The sequence below is a fragment of the Hyperolius riggenbachi genome, chromosome 11 (genome assembly GCF_040937935.1).
Source record: "Hyperolius riggenbachi isolate aHypRig1 chromosome 11, aHypRig1.pri, whole genome shotgun sequence".
NCBI lineage: Eukaryota > Metazoa > Chordata > Amphibia > Anura > Hyperoliidae > Hyperolius > Hyperolius riggenbachi.
In genome coordinates this window covers 108081859-108101406 of record NC_090656.1, presented here as the reverse complement: position 1 = coordinate 108101406, position 19548 = coordinate 108081859, and the positions used below count along the sequence as shown (strand labels likewise).

General features: G+C 46.8%; 1 protein-coding gene across 4 annotated transcripts in view; it reads left to right on the top strand.

Moving 5' to 3' along the window:
- The window catches only part of LOC137538517 (ras-related and estrogen-regulated growth inhibitor-like), a 210448-nt gene that overhangs the window by 16358 nt on the left and 174542 nt on the right, over nucleotides 1-19548 (top strand). For 2 of the 4 annotated variants that reach the window (XM_068260740.1, XM_068260739.1), the window contains exon 1: nucleotides 14599-14984. The exons of the other annotated variants lie outside the window; for them this stretch is intronic. In XM_068260740.1, the coding sequence (XP_068116841.1) occupies nucleotides 14876-14984 (109 nt within the window). In that variant the 5' untranslated portion in view covers nucleotides 14599-14875. Of the gene's footprint in view, nucleotides 1-14598; nucleotides 14985-19548 lie in introns of those variants that run through there. 4 annotated transcript variants of the gene reach the window in all.

The following is a 19548-nucleotide window of genomic DNA, read 5'->3' as shown; positions in this document are numbered from 1 at the left end:
TTTTTGCGATGTAAAAATCGCAAAAGGCTTTCCAATCAAAATCGAATTCTTCCAGCAAGGCCCCAACATCCCAGGAAGAGAATGGGGGTTCAAACAGGCCAGTATCTAGATAATCTCCATATGGGTGGAGTTCAGGAACAAGAACAGATTTTTTAACTGCTTTAATATAGTGTGCGATCCTACCTATAGCAGGATCCACATAAGCTCTGGATTGAGACAAAAAACCAGGAGACAAAACATCATTGTTATACTAAATGGTTTTGCACATTTCAGACTTGACAGAATTAACCTCTTTATTTGTGGTTGCTATGGGCAACGGATCTTTCCGCTGGGAAGCCTTCCTAGATCTTTTACGTTTAGACTTAGAGGCTTTGGATGGCTGCTTTTTAAAACCTGAAGTGGCAACTGACACATTGAACTGATTGTCATACTGAAAGGTTTTGCATGGAAGGGAAAGATCAGCTGACTTATCAGCAGCTACACAATCAATCAGAGCAGGTGGTAAGCCAGGCACTTTAAACCAGTGAGAGAATATCACTGCAAGAAACTGATACAGATTATCATTCCAAGAATTGGTTTTTAGCACATCATATGCCCAGGTGAACAAATCGTTTTTTAAGAGCACATAGGCAAACAGAAGAGCCGACGTGGACGGATCAGAAATCTGAAAGGTGAGATTCAGGCAAAACCTCACACATTCAGAAAGAAATTCCGCCTTGGCCTCTGAATTTAGCCTTTTAAAGCTCTTAAAGACGCAGGACCCAAACTCGACAAAATCGTACAAATCAGAAATTCCGTCTACACTGGGGTTTTGGGTTAGGCTGTTCATACTGTAACGATTGTGGAACTTTCTCCGTGATCAGCGCACAACGCGTGCGCTGACATGGCGGAAATCCTCCACAAGCGTGTAATTGCAGGCACCCAGCAAAAGGTGCTACGCACCTGTAGAGGGAAATTCCTGTCGGCAGATGGCGCTGGGGAGTGCAGAGGAACCAATACTCTGTACCTCCACAAATGCCAGACAGGAATTGTACGAAGCGCAGAACGCAATCGCAAGAGAGGCGATTGCGAATGAGAACGAGCAAAGGGACAGGTTGTATGTGTGTGCGCCAATCCAGTCGCCACCCCGCGACCGCGCACACACAACAGCAGATATGAAATAGGAACGCGATCGCGAGAGGTGCGATCGCCAGACGTGACACAAGGCAGATCAGAATAGAATACGAGGGTAGCAAAGGCACAGCAAATAATACAATGAGAAGATGCGGAAAATAACAAACGCTAGCTAACCGCGAACACCGCACTCATTCTCAACAGTGCACGCGGTTATGCGCGGTCTCCACGTGATAAGCACAATAGAGACAAGCACGCCTAACTAACCATCGACAGACAAACATGAAACAGAGGACGCGAACGCTTGCTTAACGGTTACCTCACCGAGCCTCCAGCAAGCGGTCGTAGCAGACAAGACAGACACACGAAAACAGGGACAAGCGAGAGATAGGATCCACAGCACTAGCAAAAAGTGGCTAGCGTGATCCAGGTACAGAGTAGCAGAACAGAAGGATCCACAGCACTAGCGGAAAGTGGCTAGCGCGATCCCAGGAGACAGAACAGAAGGATCCACAGCACTAGCGAAAAGTGGCTAGCGCGATCCCAGGAGACAGAACAGAAGGATCCACAGCGATAGCGAAAAGTGGCTAGCGTGATCCAGAGAGGCAGAACAGAAGAGATAGCTGGTAGCAACTGCTGCACCAGCTATGCTCCAAGAACAGAGATCAGAACGACTTCCTATCGACCACCGCTGGGACAGGACAATCGCAACAGACAAACAAAACAGATAAACAATTTCTAACTGCACTAGGGAAATCTGCCTAGCACAGTTTCCAGGAATAACTCTAAGCTGATCTTCAAACAGAGAGTATGGCTGACACCCCACCAGGAGTGTTACATAGGACGAAATCCTTATGACCAGCGAAGCATTGTGGGAAAGACATAGTACTTATAGTACACGCCTCCAATGAATGTGGCCAGGCAATTTGCATGACAACGAATGCAAATTCCTCTGCAAGCACAAGCTGCAAAACTGACAGAAGCTCTTCTTTCCAGAGTCCTGCAGCATGCAAACCTACACAATGGTCAAAAGGCTGCCTGCCTGCACAGGCAGCTGAGCAAATCATCACAGTATGACATATATTAGCTTGTGACTAGGTCCATGGTAACAGTCTTCATACAGGTGGCCTCACGTGCACACTTGTGTAGCATCAGTTCTATGCGGTGCAGTGCTCTAGTGTTAAGTTATATCCACAACAAAATGGTGTTGTAAAGCGACAGCACTGGGGACAAATAAGGATGAACACTGACGGGGAGTGGATAGAAGACAAATGTGAATGACCCCAGAGGATGCTGATGAGGACAACTCTGTTACCCTCCCTAGCGTTCTGGGCGAGCTGTGCTCATCCAGAGACGCTAGAGGGCACCGCTCAGGCCCCGCTGGGCCGATTTTGATAATTTTTTTTTACAAACACGCAGCTAGCACTTTGCTAGCTGCGTGTTTGCCCCGATCGCCACCGCTCGCCGCCGATCCACCACTACCCGACGTGAAAGAGGGCCCCCCCCCACAGACCCCGTGCACAGCCTGGCCAATCGCCGCTAGGCTGCGCTTTGGGGTGGATCGGGAGTCCCAGTGACGTCATGACGTCATGACGTCCATCGCCATGGCGACGGGGGAAGCCCTAAAGGAAATCCCGTTCAGAACGGGATTTCCTCATGGGCGTGATCACCGGCGGTGATCAGAAGTGGGTGGGAGGGAGAGAGGAGGAAGGGGAGAATCATGTAGCTAGCGCAAGGCTAGCTACATGATAGGAAAAAAAAATTGGGCGAAAAAAACCCTTTGATTGAAATTGAAAGGCCCAGCAGGTTAAAGGCTCCTGAAGTAAAATAACACTATTTATGCTAGTCTATGACTCCTGTATCCTTTAAAGGGAATGTTAAGTTACCTTTAAAGTGGACTGTCACTTACCAGGGGCTTCCCCCAGCCGGGCCCCACTTAACATTTCCTTTAAGAATAAGCCTGGCATAAAGGGGAGGTCAGGGCCAGGCCAGGGAACTGGCATAAGGGAGAGGTCAGGGCCAGGCCAGAGAACTGCACCACTCTGGCCAGAATGGGGCCCAACAGCATGCATACGCCGCCTGAAGGCAGCTCTGGAGCTGCCAGAGAAGCAGGTAGTCTTATCAATCAAGGATATTGTATAACAATAAACTATTCAATTTGCAGCAAAAAATGATTACCTTACTACAATAAATCTTCCATAGACAAAACAATGAATGGCTTAAGGGAACCTTAACTGAGAAGGATATGGATTTTTCTGTTTAAAATAACTATACTACTAGTTGCCTAACTTTCCTGCTGATCCTGTGTTTCTAATACTTTTAGCCACAACCTCTCAACAAGCATGCAGATGAGGTGCTCTGACTCAGAAATCAGGGCCGCCATCAGAAATTTTGGGGCCCCTCACAAATCATCAGTCCGGGGCCCCCCCCCCAACTGAGAAATGTGCGTAGCCATTACATGTTGGCAGCGCTAGTTGGAGGCTTGCTGTCCACAAATTAATCACGAATAACCACGGTGGATACTCGTGATTCAAGTTAGCTCTAATTGCCACAGCTGAGCGGCTAGATGCGGCGGGGTTAATTACCCAGAACGCCGCTCTTCGCCCAGCGTTTCAATGAGGTGCAAGTGTCCGAATGGACGCGTTGCAAGCCTCGATATCGAGCAGTTCCTCCTTCAAGCCGAAAGGAGGAAGTGCTCCATCATTTTTTTAGAACCTCACAGTTTTATTTTCTGTTTAAAAAAGCTAAAAAAAAGTAGGTTTAATGCTATTGTCTCATATGGTAATGATTCAGCTTTTCCCATAGTCTCGCAGTTAGCAATCATGTGATCCCCAACAAGACAAATTCAGCAATCATGAGGCCCCCAACAAGACAAATTCAGCAATCATGAGGCCCCCAACAAGACAAATTCAGCAATCATGAGGTCCCCAACAAACCATGAGGCCCCCAACAAGACAAATTCAGCAATCATGAGGCCCCCAACAAGACAAATTCAGCAATCATGAGGCCCCCAACAAGACAAATTCAGCAATCGTGAGACCCCCAACAAGACAAATTCAGCAATCATGAGGCCCCCAACAAATCATGAGGCCCCCAACAAGACAAATTCAGCAATCTTGAGGCTCCCAACAAATCATGAGGCCCCCAACAAGTAAAAATTCAATCATTAGGCCCCCAACAAGACAAATTCAGCAGTCATGAGGCACATAAATAGACAGCATTTCACATAAATAGGCAGAATGCCCCCTTATTATGGTAGACACCTCTCACCTGGATTCTGACAGGGACCCCCAGGTTAGGTAGTGAGTGACATGGAGCCCTTTAGGCAGTGAGTGACAGAGAGCCCCTTTAGGGAGGGAGTGAGTGACAGGGAGCCCCTTTAGGGAGCGAGTGACAGGGAGCCCCTTTAGGGAGTGAGTGAGTGACAGGGAGCCCCTTTAGGGAGTGAGTGAGTGAGTGACAGGGAGCCCCTTTAGGGAGTGAGTGAGTGACAGGGAGGCCCTTTAAATAGTGAGTGAGTGACAAGGAGCCCCTTTAGCTAGTGAGTGAGTGACAGGGAGCCCCTTTAAGGAGTGAGTGACAGGGAGGCCCTTTAAATAGTGAGTGAGTGACAAGGAGCCCCTTTAGCTAGTGAGCGAGTGACAGGGAGCCCCCCCTAGCCGCCGCCGCTGCTTCCCCTACCTTGCCAGCAGCGTCAGACCTCAAGATCAGCAGCGACCCGACCAGTAAGAGCGGGCGCTGGACGCACCCGCTCTATATGCGGAAGTGACGTCACTTTCGCATATCAGTGCGGGCGCTGGGTCCTAGCGCCCGCACTATTGTCGCCGCCTGATCGGGGTCTGAGGCGGCGGCTAGAGGGATGGAGGGAGGGAGCAGCAGCCAGGGGGGGTTGAGCGGCGGCCGGGCGGCACCCCCCAGGGCCGCAGCGGGGATGGGGCCCCCCTGCAGGCCCGGGGCCCGTGACGGGAGTCACGGATGTCCCCCCCCTGATGGCGGGCCTGAGCCGAGCCCGTTGTGCTCCGAGCTAATGCACAGGTGTGAGCCGTCTGCAACTAAGCAGTATGGCCAAGCTCTGTAAAAAAAACTGTTATCAATGGGCTTTAGATGGTCTCAGCGCTGGAACAGCGAGGTGGAGGGTGGCAGGGGTATCCTCTGCAGGATCCAGAGACTTCCTCTCCCTAGATAAGTACCTGAATCAGGCACTTTTTACCCTACAGGTTCTCCTTAAAGGAATGTATGTATGTTTCCTGAAGATTTGCTCTGTGTATCAACACTCAACACAATCAAAAATCCTGATCAGCTTGTCATAAATGTACTTTTTTGAAGAAGATAATGTGTGTCTATTGAAGATTTATTGTAGTAAACAAATATTTTTCATATATTGCAGCACATTGAATGGTTTCTTTGACTTTTTATTCAATATCCTTGATTGATAATCAACTTATTTGGTGTAGTGGAACACCTTAAAGGGTTTTGTTTTTTCTATAATAATACAACTACTCTCATTGTCTTGAAGACAAGCAACTAGACCCTCAGCAGTGCTAGATTAGTGTTGTGCTTCTGCAATCTGTTTACTTGTGTAATCGGAAAGTGTAAACAATAGACAGCAATAAGCATCATCTCTGATCTCTTCCATGGAGCAAAATCAATAATGGATCATAATAACATTATTTATCTGAGAGTAATTACAGTATATTTATGCTGCAGTGCCTGACACACATTTTCCTGTAGTTCTAGGGTCACAGATTCAAACCATGGCCTGGGAGACTGTCTGCGTGTAATTTTTTTATATTCTCCCCATTTTTTGCGTAGGTTTCCTCCTACGGCTGATTTGGTTTCCACCAAGAAATAGATCCTAGATTATGGTAGGGACATTAGACTGAGCTCCTCTAAGGGACAGTTAGTGACATGACTTTGTAGACCCGTTACTCTGTAATCTGCTTTGGAAAATATCATTGCTAAATGCATAATAATAATAATAATAAGTACACTTGTTCTTTAACCCACAACAATTGCTAACAGAGACCGGAGGTGGTGAGTGTTCAGCTTGGTTACAGCTTCAGAGACACCTGACACAGTGCATTGTGGGAGACATTAGGCAAGGTCCAAATTTAGAACTCACGATAGAAAGAACTTGTGTGAATATCATGAGCTATGTGTTTGAGAGGCCTCTTCTGCTAAGATTGGCAGTAGTATAAAGACTAGATGCCATGGATTTAGTGCTTTTCCCTGTCAAGTGCTCCTTGAATAGTCTGGCAAACATAACACTTTCCAGCCCTCATCTACGACAAGGGGAAAAAGTATGATACATCTAAAGGGAAAACTAAAGTCCTTCTGCAGACAGTATTTACGCATGCAATGTAAAATACACATATGCTCATTTTGGCAATCCAACAGCAGTCATCCAATTCACCCCTCTAGGCTCCTGCTTATATGCACAGGTGAGGCTTCTTTTGTTTCACCCTCCCAATCAAAATGAATTTGTTTTGCTGGTACAGTACCATTAACAAATTGATAAATTATATACATAAATTATGTTATTTCTCAAAATACATATACAAAAGATGCATAAATTATTAGCAGGCTAGATACAACTCACCAACTTAAACTCATTGAACCCAGATACAAACCATTCCTATAATTGTTATGAAAGGTGTGTATACTTTATAAAGGCATTATACTGTTTATGTACAGCCTGGGTCTTCATAGGTCGAAAATGAAAACATGAAAACAGACTAAACTAAAATCAATTACTACTCAATTAGCACATTAATAGTAATTGCCATGTCATTGTTATGCTAACAAGCAGTGCCAGTTTATCTGTTAGATTTACTAATCATACACTTCTTAATTAAACTAGTAGCCGTGTATAATGCTGGGAATATACGGGTCGTTTTTTAGCTGATTAGATAATTTCCGACATGTCCGATCGCCGTTCGATCGTTTTGCCGCACAATTTGTCATTGAAGTGAATTGAAAATGATAAGAAAACAAGTGAAAGATAAGAGAATCGAGTGGGAATCGAGCAACAAAAACGATCGAGCTCCAGAAACCACCCGTGTATTCCCAGCATAAGAATTCCAAAGGAGAACAATGTTCAAAGATGATAATCAGCTCTGCTTTTTCTATTCACTGTAATTCCTTAACATGCTGTTCAAGTGCTGTTCAAAAACGGGAATAAAAAAAAAAATACAACCTGATCCGGGGGGCTAGCAGATCAGGTAGAGCCCCTTACCGCCAATACTTTCTACCGTTTTCAAAAAGTTTCGTTTTCAGCTTTAAAAAGAGAATAGCTGCGACCTTGGGGTCATGACGCTGCAGATTCAGCTCTGTGGGAAGGAGGGGAGAGGTGTAGCGCAGAGCAAAGGCACAGAGGGGACACAGAGGCATGTCCTTTAGATGGGAACATGCCTCTCTGTCCCTTTGTGCCCCTTAATCTGCCTCGGGGTACACTTTAAAGGGAACCAGAGATGAACGTTTCACACAAAATAAATATATCAGTTGATAGCTTGTAAAGAATAAATGCTCTACCTGATAATTTTGCCGCTCTGGTGTGCCTTTTTTAGTGTTTTTTATCCATTATTGCTCCAGGAAAAATCAAATATGGCCGCCGGCTCATATCCCTTCTCCTTCCGGGTTATATGAGTTGTTCTGGATGTGCTGTCTAGGCTATATGAGACTATGCTGCTATCTAGGCTAAATGCAGCCTTTCATCTATGTGCTTTCATTTTGGTATGATCTGCCTGTAGGAAGTGTCACTGATAATAACTGCAGTTTCATTCCTATGAGAATCTAGTGCACACAGAGCACACAGGGATCATATTACAGCCACAGAGCTTCTCTCTCAGGAGCAGCAGCCCCTCCCAGTCATAACAGCTCTCAGTATGCAAAGCAGAAGATCTAAGCCAGGAGGGGGAAGGCTTGGGCTTGAAAGGACTCCACAGAAGAGTGACTCAGCTATAATGATTCCAGGTCAAACCTCGACTGAATAGTCGGTGGATTCTTATCACAGTTGCTAATAGACTAATTAAGCAGATAACAATGAAACTAAAAGCAGGGTAGGTGTTTACTGTCATGTTCCCACTGATAAATGTAATAAAATACATGAGGGTGCCTTATCTCTGGTTCTCTTTAAAAAGAGTCTGAAGCAAAAATAAATTCCAGCTTTTTACCTGCTATTTAGTTTAAGCCGTATGAAGAGAGGTGAAACGCTGCATTCCCGTGGCAAAACGAGGGCTTTATGCCCCCAAATCCCTGGGGCAAAATGCAGGGAGCGCTTCCTGAAAAAGGCAGAGCTTTGTGCTGTAGCTCTGCCTCTACTGGAGTCAATCGCCGCCTCTCCCCGCCCCTCTCAATCTTCTTTCACAGAGAGGGGCGGGGAGAGGCGGAGATCCGCACAAAGATTGACTTCAGTAGAGGCAGAGCTGCAGCTCAAAAGCTCTGCCTTCCCAGGCAGCAAAACCCATGACTTTGAAAGTCGTGGATGTCTGCCCTGGGACTTGGGGGGTATGAAGCTCTCGTTTTGCCACGGGAATGCAGCGTTTCACCTCTCCTCATATGGCTTAAACTAAATAGCAGGTAAAAAGCTGAAATTATTCTCGCTTCAGAGTCTCTTTAAGTGGGCAGGACTGGAGTGAGGTTTATTTGCCAACTGCTTTTCCCAGGATGTCAGTCAGGACATACCAGTAGGCTGCAAGTGACACCCCCATAATTCTGCATCTGCCAACCAGCGGGGCAGGGAACACTCTTGAAAAAAAACATATCTGGACTTTTTGTTTTGTTAAAATGCCATAGTATTCTTTTTATATGAGTTATACTGACGCAGTGGCTTTCCATTGGGCGCAGGGGGCGTGGCGCCCCGGGTGACTGACAGCCAGGGGGGTGTTGCCACGATCCCCCCATTGTTGCAAAGCAGGAGGGGAAGAGCAGCGCTACAAGGAGGGTTGACAGGGACAACGACGGGGAGGGGGACAGATTCCCCCCACCTCACCTGGGTCCCCTTCTTCTGCCTCTCTTTCTCTCCAAAATGACAGTGGGGGCATCGGGCACCAAACAGGCAGAGCGGGAGGCGGGGGGGGACGAGAATCCTCACTTCACTTCCGCGTTCCAGCTGCTGGAACGCTGCGTCACCGTCACGTGCCTCTTCTGCGCCTCCACTGCCGTGACCAGCATTGAAGGCGCAGAAGAGGCACGTGACAGCGACGCAGCGTTCCAGCAGCTGGAACGCGAAAGTGAAGTGAGTATTCTCCGCCCGCCCGCCTGCCTGGTGCCCGCTGCCACTGGGGGACCACTATACTAGCTATACTGGGGGGGGGGGGGGGGCGGGGCACTATACTAGCTATACTGGGGGCCACTATACTAGCTACACTGGGGGCCACTATACTAGCTACACTGGGGGGGGGCACTATACTGGGGACCACTATACTAGCTAAACTGGGGGGCCACTATACTAGCTCTACTGGTGGGCACTATACTAGCTACACTGGGGAGCAACTATACTAGCTATACTGGGGGGCCACTATACTGGGGGCCACTATACTAGCTACACTGGGGGCCACTATACTACCTACACTGGGGGCCACTATACTACCTATACTGGGTGCCACTATACTAGCTATACTGGGGACAACTATACTAGCTCCACTGGGGGCAGCTATACTACTTACACTGGAGGGCCACTATACTACCTATCTTGGGGGTAGCTATACTGGGGGCCACTATACTAGCTACACTGGGGGCCAGCAGCACTACCTACGTTGGGGGCAGCAGCAATACTTCCTACATTGGGGGCAGCAGCTATGCTACCTATCCTGGGGGCAACTATACTAGCTATACTGGGAGCAGCTATATTGGGGCAACTATACTACCTATACTGGGGGCAACTAGCTACCTATACTGGGGGCAACTGTGCTAGCTACCTATACTGGGGGCAACTTTATTACATATACTGGGGCAACTATTCTGAAATTTATTATATGGTGACATTTTTACTGCTGGCAGCTGATGTAGCTGCTGCATGCTTTTTTGGCAGTTGGAAACAGCTGTAAACCGCTATTTCCCACATTACAACAAGGCTCACAAACAGGAAACTGCCAGGAGTACCACGGTCCTCAAAGTTTCTTGTGGGAGGGGTTTCACCACAATATCAGTCATACAGCGCCCCCATATGGTCTGTTTGTGAAAAGGAATAGATTTCTCATGTAAAAGGTGGTATCCGCTACTGATTGGGATAAAGTTAAATTCTTGGTCGGAGTTTCTCTTTAAAGTGCACAATTTGGGTGTACCAGATTTCGACAGGTATTGTAATGCTGGTCACATGCTGCCAGACCAATAGAATTTCCCAAAAGTACAACTGATCAATGAAGTAAATGTGGAGCGAACTGTAGTGACATACCACTGTATTCACTTTAAGGGTCCATTCACACTAGAAATTACAAAATAAGATCACAATTGCCTAACGCTTGCAATCACAATTTTGAGGCAATTTTACAGCGGTTGCTCTTTTGTGACTCTCATTTGGTGTATGAGAATTGCATTGCGATTGCTCCAAAAATGCTGCATGCAACGCGTTGGCGATTGCAAGTGCTGCAGTGTGAATGATCCCATAGGGATACACTGTACACAGCAAAGCTCTGAAACGCTGCAGAAAACCGTCCCAGTGTAAATGAGCCCTAGAGAGACACTGTAGTGACATATAATAGAATGCAGTCAATTATTTAGAATACACTTTTACAGTAAGTTTTCTGGTGTCAGCATCAGAAACACTTCCTATATTTATATATTGCTGTATATTTGTATATTGGTATGTAGCCACGCCCTCCCAGTGACGTTTGGCCTAGGCTGTTTAGCTATGCAGATTTTTTCTCCCAGAGCATTCTAGGAGACCATGCAATATTTTCACTGGCTTTGGAATTCTCAGAAACAGACATTCTGCAGAGATAGATCCCACAGGTCTAAAGATGTCACAACCTGTGATAAATTTCAGTATGAAAATCAGTAGGGATGGGACGACGAATCCGGCGAATCCACGAATCCCTCGAATATTAGGAAATATTCGAGATTCGTGGACTCGAATCCCGACGCCATTTTCCGCTCGCCGAATCCGCCGAATCCCGACGCTGCATCGCCGCGCACCCGCCGCTTTCCCCGCTCGCAAATGTCCTCCTCCCACTCCCCGCAGCCTCCTCTGCTCGCCCGCCGCATAAATAAGATCAGCAGCCTCTCTCACCTCCAGCGTGGAGCCCGGACTCCGGAGCGGCAGACCTCCTGCAGACTTCCTTATTCCCCCTAGTGACTGGCTCTTACTACGTCATCAGTAAGAGCCGGTCAGGCGGCCACTAGGGGGAACTAGGAAGTGAAGTCTGCTGCACTGCACTTCACGCTGGAGGTGAGAGGCTGCTTCTGCTTATTTATGCAGGGGGGCGAGCGGAGGAGGCTGCGGGGAGCGGGAGGAGGAGGATATGACCCAGCTACCTACTGCAGTGTAGGTAAGGTAGCCCACCCAGCCTGCTAACTACACTGATCCCCCCAGCCTGCTACCTACACTGATCCCCCCAGCCTGCTACCTACACTGATCCCCCCAGCCTGCTACCTACACTGAGCCCCCCAGCCTGCTACCTACACTGATCCCCCCAGCCTGCTACCTACACTGATCCCCCCAGCCTGCTACCTACACTGAGCCCCCCAGCCTGCTACCTACACTGAGCCCCCCAGCCTGCTACCTACACTGAGCCCCCCAGCCTGCTAACTATACTGATCCCCCCAGCCTGCTACCTATACTGAGCCCCCCAGCCTGTTACCTACACTGAGCCCCCCAGCCTGCTACCTATACTGAGCCCCCCAGCCTGTTACCTACACTGAGCCCCCCAGCCTGCTACCTATACTGAGCCCCCCAGCCTGCTACCTATACTGAGCCCCCCAGCCTGCTACCTATACTGAGCCCCCCAGCCTGTTACCTACACTGAGCCCCCCAGCCTGCTACCTATACTGAGCCCCCCAGCCTGCTACCTATACTGAGCCCCCCAGCCTGCTACCTATACTGAGCCCCCCAGCCTGCTACCTATACTGATCCCCCCAGCCTGCTACCTATACTGAGCCCCCCAGCCTGCTACCTATACTGAGCCCCCCAGCCTGCTACCTATACTGATCCCCCCAGCCTGTTACCTACACTGAGCCCCCCAGCCTGCTACCTATACTGATCCCCCCATAGCCTGCTACCTATACTGAGCCCCCCCCCCAGCCTGCTACCTATACTGATCCCCCCAGCCTGCTACCTATACTGATCCCCCCCAGCCTGCTACCTATACTGATCCCCCCAGCCTGCTACCTATACTGATCCCCCCTGCCTGTTACCTACACTGAGCCCCCCAGCCTGCTACCTATACTGAGCCCCCCAGCCTGCTACCACTATACTAATCCCCCCATAGCCTGCTACCTATACTGATCCCCCCAGCCTGCTACCTATACTGATCCCCCCAGCCTGCTATCTATACTGATCCCCCCAGCCTGCTATCTATACTGATCCCCCCAGCCTGCTACCTATACTGATCCCCCAGCCTGCTACCTATACTGATCCCCCCAGCCTGCTACCTATACTGAGCCCCCCAGCCTGCTACCTATACTGATCCCCCCAGCCTGCTACCTATACTGATCCCCCCATAGCCTGCTACCTATACTGGATCCCCCCATAGCCTGCTACCTATACTGAAGCCCCCCATAGCGTGCTACCTATACTGAAGCCCCCCATAGCCTGCTACCTATACTGAAGCCCCCCATAACCTGCTACCTATACTGAAGCCCCCCATACCCTGCTGCCTATACTGAAGGCCCCTATACCCTGCTGCCTATACTGAAGGCCCCTATACCCTGCTGCTTATACTGAAGCCCCCTATACCCTGCTGTCTATACTGAAGGCCCCTATACCCTGCTGCCTATACTGAAGGCCCCTATACCCTGCGGCCTATACTGAAGGCCCCTATACCCTGCTGCCTATACTGAAGGCCCCTATACCCTGCTGCCTATACTGAAGGCCACTATACCCTGCTGCCTATACTGAAGGCCACTATACCCTGCTGCCTATACTGAAGGCCACTATACCCTGCTGCCTATACTGAAGGCCACTATACCCTGCTGCCTATACTGAATGCCCCTATACCTTGCAACCTATAGTGAAGGCCCATATACCTTGCTAGCTATACTGAAGACACCTTTACCTAGCTACCTATACTGCGGGCACCTATGCCTGGGTACCTATACTGCGGGCAACTATACCATGGATCGCACAATTCTTATGTGCAGGATTTGTTAGATTCGGGATTCGAAAGGTTCGAGATATTCGAGAACCTTTTTAGATTCGGATCCGGATTCGGATTCGAAGAAATTGTGGATTCGTCCCATCGGATTGGAAATATTTTACCGTAAGGAAATACCAACTAAATAATTTATAAATGAATAGTGTAAAAAAAATATGCAATTTTATCAGTTTGTTATTTTTACGACAGTTCCTCTTTAAATACGATCTCATATGTAGGAAACATCCTGTTTTTCTCAGCCTCCGATGAAATGTTTGAAATCAAAACACTGAAGCATCGCAGCACATTTGCCTCAGTAAACCATCTGCGCTGTTGGTACATTTAGTCGATCTAGTAAAAGACTTCCAGGCTAGTTTGCCAGTGTGTTGCCAGCCTAAGAATGGGAGCTGACAATATACTTTTTGTTCTGTGCGGCAAATTACAGGTGCAAGAAGATGGATATTTGGGGATGTTCAATACACTCTATAGTATGCATTTTATATTATTATTATTTTTGTATTTATAAAGTGCTAACATATTACACAGCTCTGGCAAATAAATAGGGACACATACAATGTAAACAAGGGGTGGCAGACAGAGAAGTAGTAAACGGCTATACAACATGGAACAAGGTTATACATGCAAATAGGGTATGAGATGCATAATCATGGGATTTTACAGAGACCCAGCAATTCAAGTCTAAGTAGTCCATGAGAAGGGTGTCAGTGGTGGGGTTGCAAGATTAAGGTCACACTAGGGGGGGGGGGGGGTGGCGGAGACCCCGCTAAAGGCTTACAATGTAAACATTGTATACCGGAGCACTGTTGTCGTTTTAGCTAAGAAATTAATTCTGAACTACATGACAATTTTAGAAACTCATTCTGCAGATTGGAGTGGAAAGGTCAATTTAAATAGAATGAATTACAGAATGGCTTGCCTAAATTTAGAAAGCCAGTGGGGAACAGGTATCTGACATACTGGACCAGATGGAGATCCAGCAGAGTGGATTTCAAGTATTTCCTTTTCTCTGCTGCAGAAACTCTTGCCTGTGTTAGCAGTGCTGAAATGCAAGAAGGAGAGCCAAGCCTTGGAAACAAAAGGGTTAAATGCAAAGTCCATCTACTTCATGTGACCCAGTGACACTCCATAATGATTGCAGCTTCCAAACAATCCCAATCTCTGCCAGAAAGTCTGGAAGTAGATTGCATGCAATTTTCTGCTTCAACAGCCAGAAGAATAGAAGGCGGGAATACACTGTGAAGTAGGCAGGAAATATTAGATTTAGAGAAGAGAGGTTGGCTGCAGCTCAGAAATGTATTTATTCCTTGCCAAACTGAAAAGCACAGCACCGGAGGGCGAATTACATGGCACATCAGGGCAGGCTAGCCCTCCGCTGACACCCGTCCCAGCCGCGCTGCTCTTTGCTTAATTGAATTGGCTGCGTTAGAAAGACAAGAGCCCATTATTACACCATGACCTCCAACTTTCCACTGGCGAAAACTCTGCGAAGATCCTGGAGCTTACCTCCCTCCCGGAATATGCGCATCGTGGTGCTGGGGCAAAGCGCAGTGGGCAAAACAGGTACTGGAGCTTTGTGTACTGTATTGCTGCTAGATGCACCACTATGCTATAAGATATGGAGCTATGTGCAATAATCTATAGCAACCAACCTGTATCATTCAATCATATGGCTGCAACCCACTTAATATTGCTTTATATAGTGTCTTACTGCATAATCACTAAATGGTCTATCTATCTATCTATCTATCTATCTATCTATCTATCTATCTATATTTCTATCTATCTATCTATCTATCTATCTATCTATCTATCTATCTATCTATCTATCTATCTATCTAATTTAAAGGACAACTGAAGCAAGAGGGATATGGAAGCTGCCATATTTATTTCCTTTTAAGCCATGCCAGTTACCTGGCTATCCTGCTGATCCTTTGCCTCTAATATTTTTTAGCCACACACCCAGAACAGCAGATTAGGTGTTTCTGAAATTATTGTCAGATCTGACAAGAATAGCTGCATGCCTGTTTCTGGTGTTGTTCAGACACTACTGCAGCCAAAAAGATCAGCAAGGCTGGCAGGCAACCCGTATTGTTTAGAAGGAAATAAATATGGCAGCCTCCATATTTTTCTTACTTCAGTTGTCCTTTAACCACTTCCGGATTCTCGGTGCGTATATGTACGCCCCTGAATCCTGAAGTGTATTCCATGGAAACGGCCGCTCATATGAGCGGCCGTTCCATGTCAGTTCACGGAGGGTGTCTCCGTGAACACCCTGCGAGCCGATCGGTGGCTCGTAGGGTAAATGTAAACACACGGGGAAGATCTTCCCCGGTGTTTACATGTATACGGCGCTGCTGCGCAGCAGCGCCGTAGAGGAGATCGGCGATCCCCGGCCTCTGATTGGCCGGGGATCGCCGGCATCTGATAGGCTAAAGCCTATCCCATCAGGCGCAGGACGGAAATCCGTCCTGCGCCGCTCACAGGGGGAGGGAGAGGGAGGGAAGGAGGCCAGGAAGCGCTGCGGAGGGGGGCTTTGAAGAGCCCCCCCCCCGCAAGCGCAAGCAGCCGGAGGCGATCAGACCCCCCCAGCAGGACATCCCCCTAGTGGGGAAAAAAGGGGGGAAGTCTGATCAGCCTGGCTGCTATCTGATCGGTGCTGCGGGCTGGAGAGCCCACACAGCACCGATCAGCAAATCCCATAGCGTGGTACAGAAGTGGTTAAAGGGAATCTGAAGTGAAAATAAACTTATGATATGTTTGTATGTGTAAGCTAAGATATAGAACATTAGTCACAAAGTTATGAGTCTCATATTGTTTCCAGTACAGGAAGAGTTAAGAAATGTAAGTTGTTATCTATGCAAAAGAGCTTCTTTGAGCTCTCCGCCCCAATTTGGTCAAGTACAGTACTATTTTCTGAAGTACATATACATCAAAGAAACAGTGAATGACAACTTCAGATACAATTTTACTGCAGAGAAGTTCAAAGGGTCATTAGCTCTGCTCTGTTTCATAGTTTAACCACTTCACTACCCTGGTAATTTTTACAGTTCAGCTGAGCTGTGATTACTTTGCCAATAACTTTATCAATAATCTTTACTTTATCAATTATCACAACTAAATGATCTATATATTGTTTTTTCAGGACAAATAAGGCTTTTTGTGGCTGATATTTGTTATTAGTAATGACCTTATTTTCTATGCATTTTAAAAGAAAAATAAGGAAAAAAGTGAAAAAATACACATTTTATCCACTTTAATACATTATAGATTTAATGTAAACAGTTCTATTGTACATTAAACCCACACATTTTATTTATCTAGCCCTCCTGTTTATTTAAACAGTTCATTTGTTCTGATAATGTATTCGATGTAACAATTAAGTAATGTATACAATCTGCTACTGTCTGCTCCTGGAATGTGTTACACTTGTTTACTAATTAACTCTGCCATTGAATTTCCTGGGAGGAGGAGAGGGGTTTGCTATCAATATTTTACAACTCGGTAGTGATGTTATCAGGTCAGAGATAAATAAACAGTGTTATCTAAGATTTTGTATAAAGGAGAGTGTTGTAGGAAGGAGAGTGCAGAGACTTATTTTTACGTCATAGGTACAGCAAGTGGTTAAAATGTAGAGTGTAATGTGTAAACTGCAATTGTTAGAGAATGATGCAATGTTATAAAAAATAGCTATATAACTGAAAATAAAAAAATATTAGACTCCTTTCTTTGCTACTAATGTTCTATTAATTATCCGTACTACACATACATTCATTATATCATAAGTTTGTATACGCTTCAGTGTTACTTTAAAGGGAACCTGAAGTGACAGGCATATGGAGGCTGTCATATTTGTTTCGTTTTAATCAATAACAGTTGCCTGGCAGTCCTGCTAATCTCCGAAATCTGAACACATATGGGTACTCAGGCCGCCTTAATATGCAAAATGTCAAAATTTATTGTTTAAGAAATCAAGGACAATAATTACTCAGTTAATCACAATAGGACAAAACACACATGATTCAGAATTAAAATTGCGTAAGCAAAGCTATCATTTAGCCATCAATCAGCCACTACAATAAATATGCCAGCTTAGTAATGCTTAGGGGAATAACCCATCCATACATCACAAGCATGCCGCGCTTCCATACTGGTGCCATGCGCTATGGAAAAAAATGATATATGTATATATATATATACATGGTAGAGGCCCCCCTCTTTCTCTCTCTCCTCCTCTTGGGACCAAGGATTTATGTTCCCGTTGTAGTCCACCATGCAAAGGCAGTTAAGTGAGCCTGGGGGCTAACAAAAATTCATTCCCCCACGGGTGATGCAGTTCATATGTTGATCAATGAGGAATAAAGGGTGGATCTCACCATGTAGTTTAGCTAGCGTCCGTCCTGTCACCGGGCTCCTAAATGCCGTTATAGATTCCACTGTGAGGTGATTAGATGGATAATAGAACGCATCTCAGCTCGTGCTCCCCGATATTTATGATGCCTTTATCCTGGCAGTCTAGTTAGCTGCTGTACTCCGACCGGACCTCCGGGAAGAACGGAACGCTATTCCATGCGCTCGCAACACGGAAGCGCAGCAAGAACCGGGCTGCGTGGCTCCGCCCACCGACGTTTCGCGTCACTTGCGACGCTTCATCAGGGTGTGGCTTCGATGTACGCAAGAGCTCATTAAGAATAGTCCACAAGAGCCCGCCTCCTCTCTACGTACACACCGTGACCCATTGCACGGCGTGCAGTGGGATGGGCTAACGGCTCCATATCTACGCTTCAGCCTCAAGTCAGTACCTTTCCGCTCTAACCAGCTGACGTCACAAGTTCATCTTAAAGGGGGCCACTGCAACATCGGAAATCCGTGATTCCACATATCTAAGGAGGTGATGGCATGCAAAGGGAGCCACTCTTATATCAAATGTGATGCCCATAGTACTTGCCACACAAAGTCATCGATAACAGACATAGATCCAAAAGCCTGCAACCATTTTATCAAAAATATATGTGCAGATATGGTCACCAAAGCAATGTCACATATGGTTGCCTTTAAATATATATATGCAATTCCTACCCTGATTATAAATTTTCATTCTTTAGTTTTAATTTTCAATTTCTGGCACTTATATTGCATGGCACCAATCATCCATTGCGGTTCCACACATATCCCATGGCATCAGTTATACCTTTGGATCCTCAAGAATGGAGTCAAATCTAATTCGGCATTCAAGCCAAATGGTGCTACCGTATTTAATTTAAAGATCCATGATGCTTCTTTGCAGTACAGCACCTCATCAAAGTCTCCTCTCCTTGTGGACACCTTTAGCCTGTAAATACCTTTAACCAGGGTGCCCTTTAGATCATTATTGTGACATTCTCTATAATGTTCATAAATGCCCCCTATTGCTTTACCTCCTTTGATCTTACCGAAGTGCTCCAGGACCCGTTCCTTTAATGCCCTTTTAGTCTTCCCGACATATTTGAGCCTACAGGGACACTGTATCATATAAACGACACGAGTTGTGTCGCAATTAATAAATGCTCTAATATCATATTCAACGTCCCCTGTGCTATTCTCAAACTTTTTGGTATGCTCAATAAATGGACAAAGTTTGCATTTGCCACATTTGTAAGAGCCATTTGGTACACCCCTCTGTAACCAAGTGTCATTATTGGCCCTGTACTCACTACGCACTAATTTGTCCCTCAAGTTGGGGGCTCTCCTGGCGGTAAGCAGTGGGCGCGGACCCACTACCTTTGCTATCTCGTCTGAGGCCGTCAAAATTGGCCAAAACGTGGACAGCAATTCCCGCAAGCTCTCCCAATGGGTACCGTAGCTGGTCACGAGCCGCATATGTCCCCCTCCCTCCACACTGGACCTCCCCCCGCGAGTGGCCAGGAGATCCCCTCGATTCAGGTTCCATGCGCGCTTCAAGGCTCGCCGCAAAACAGAATGCGTATATCCCCGCTCACGGAATCGCATATACATATCCCTAGACTCTTTCCGAAAGTCATTATCATTTGAGCAGTTCCTCCGCAACCGGAGGAACTGTCCATAGGGGATACCTCTTTTTAATGAAGATGGATGATGACTGGAGGCATGAAGGAGGGCATTGCCAGCA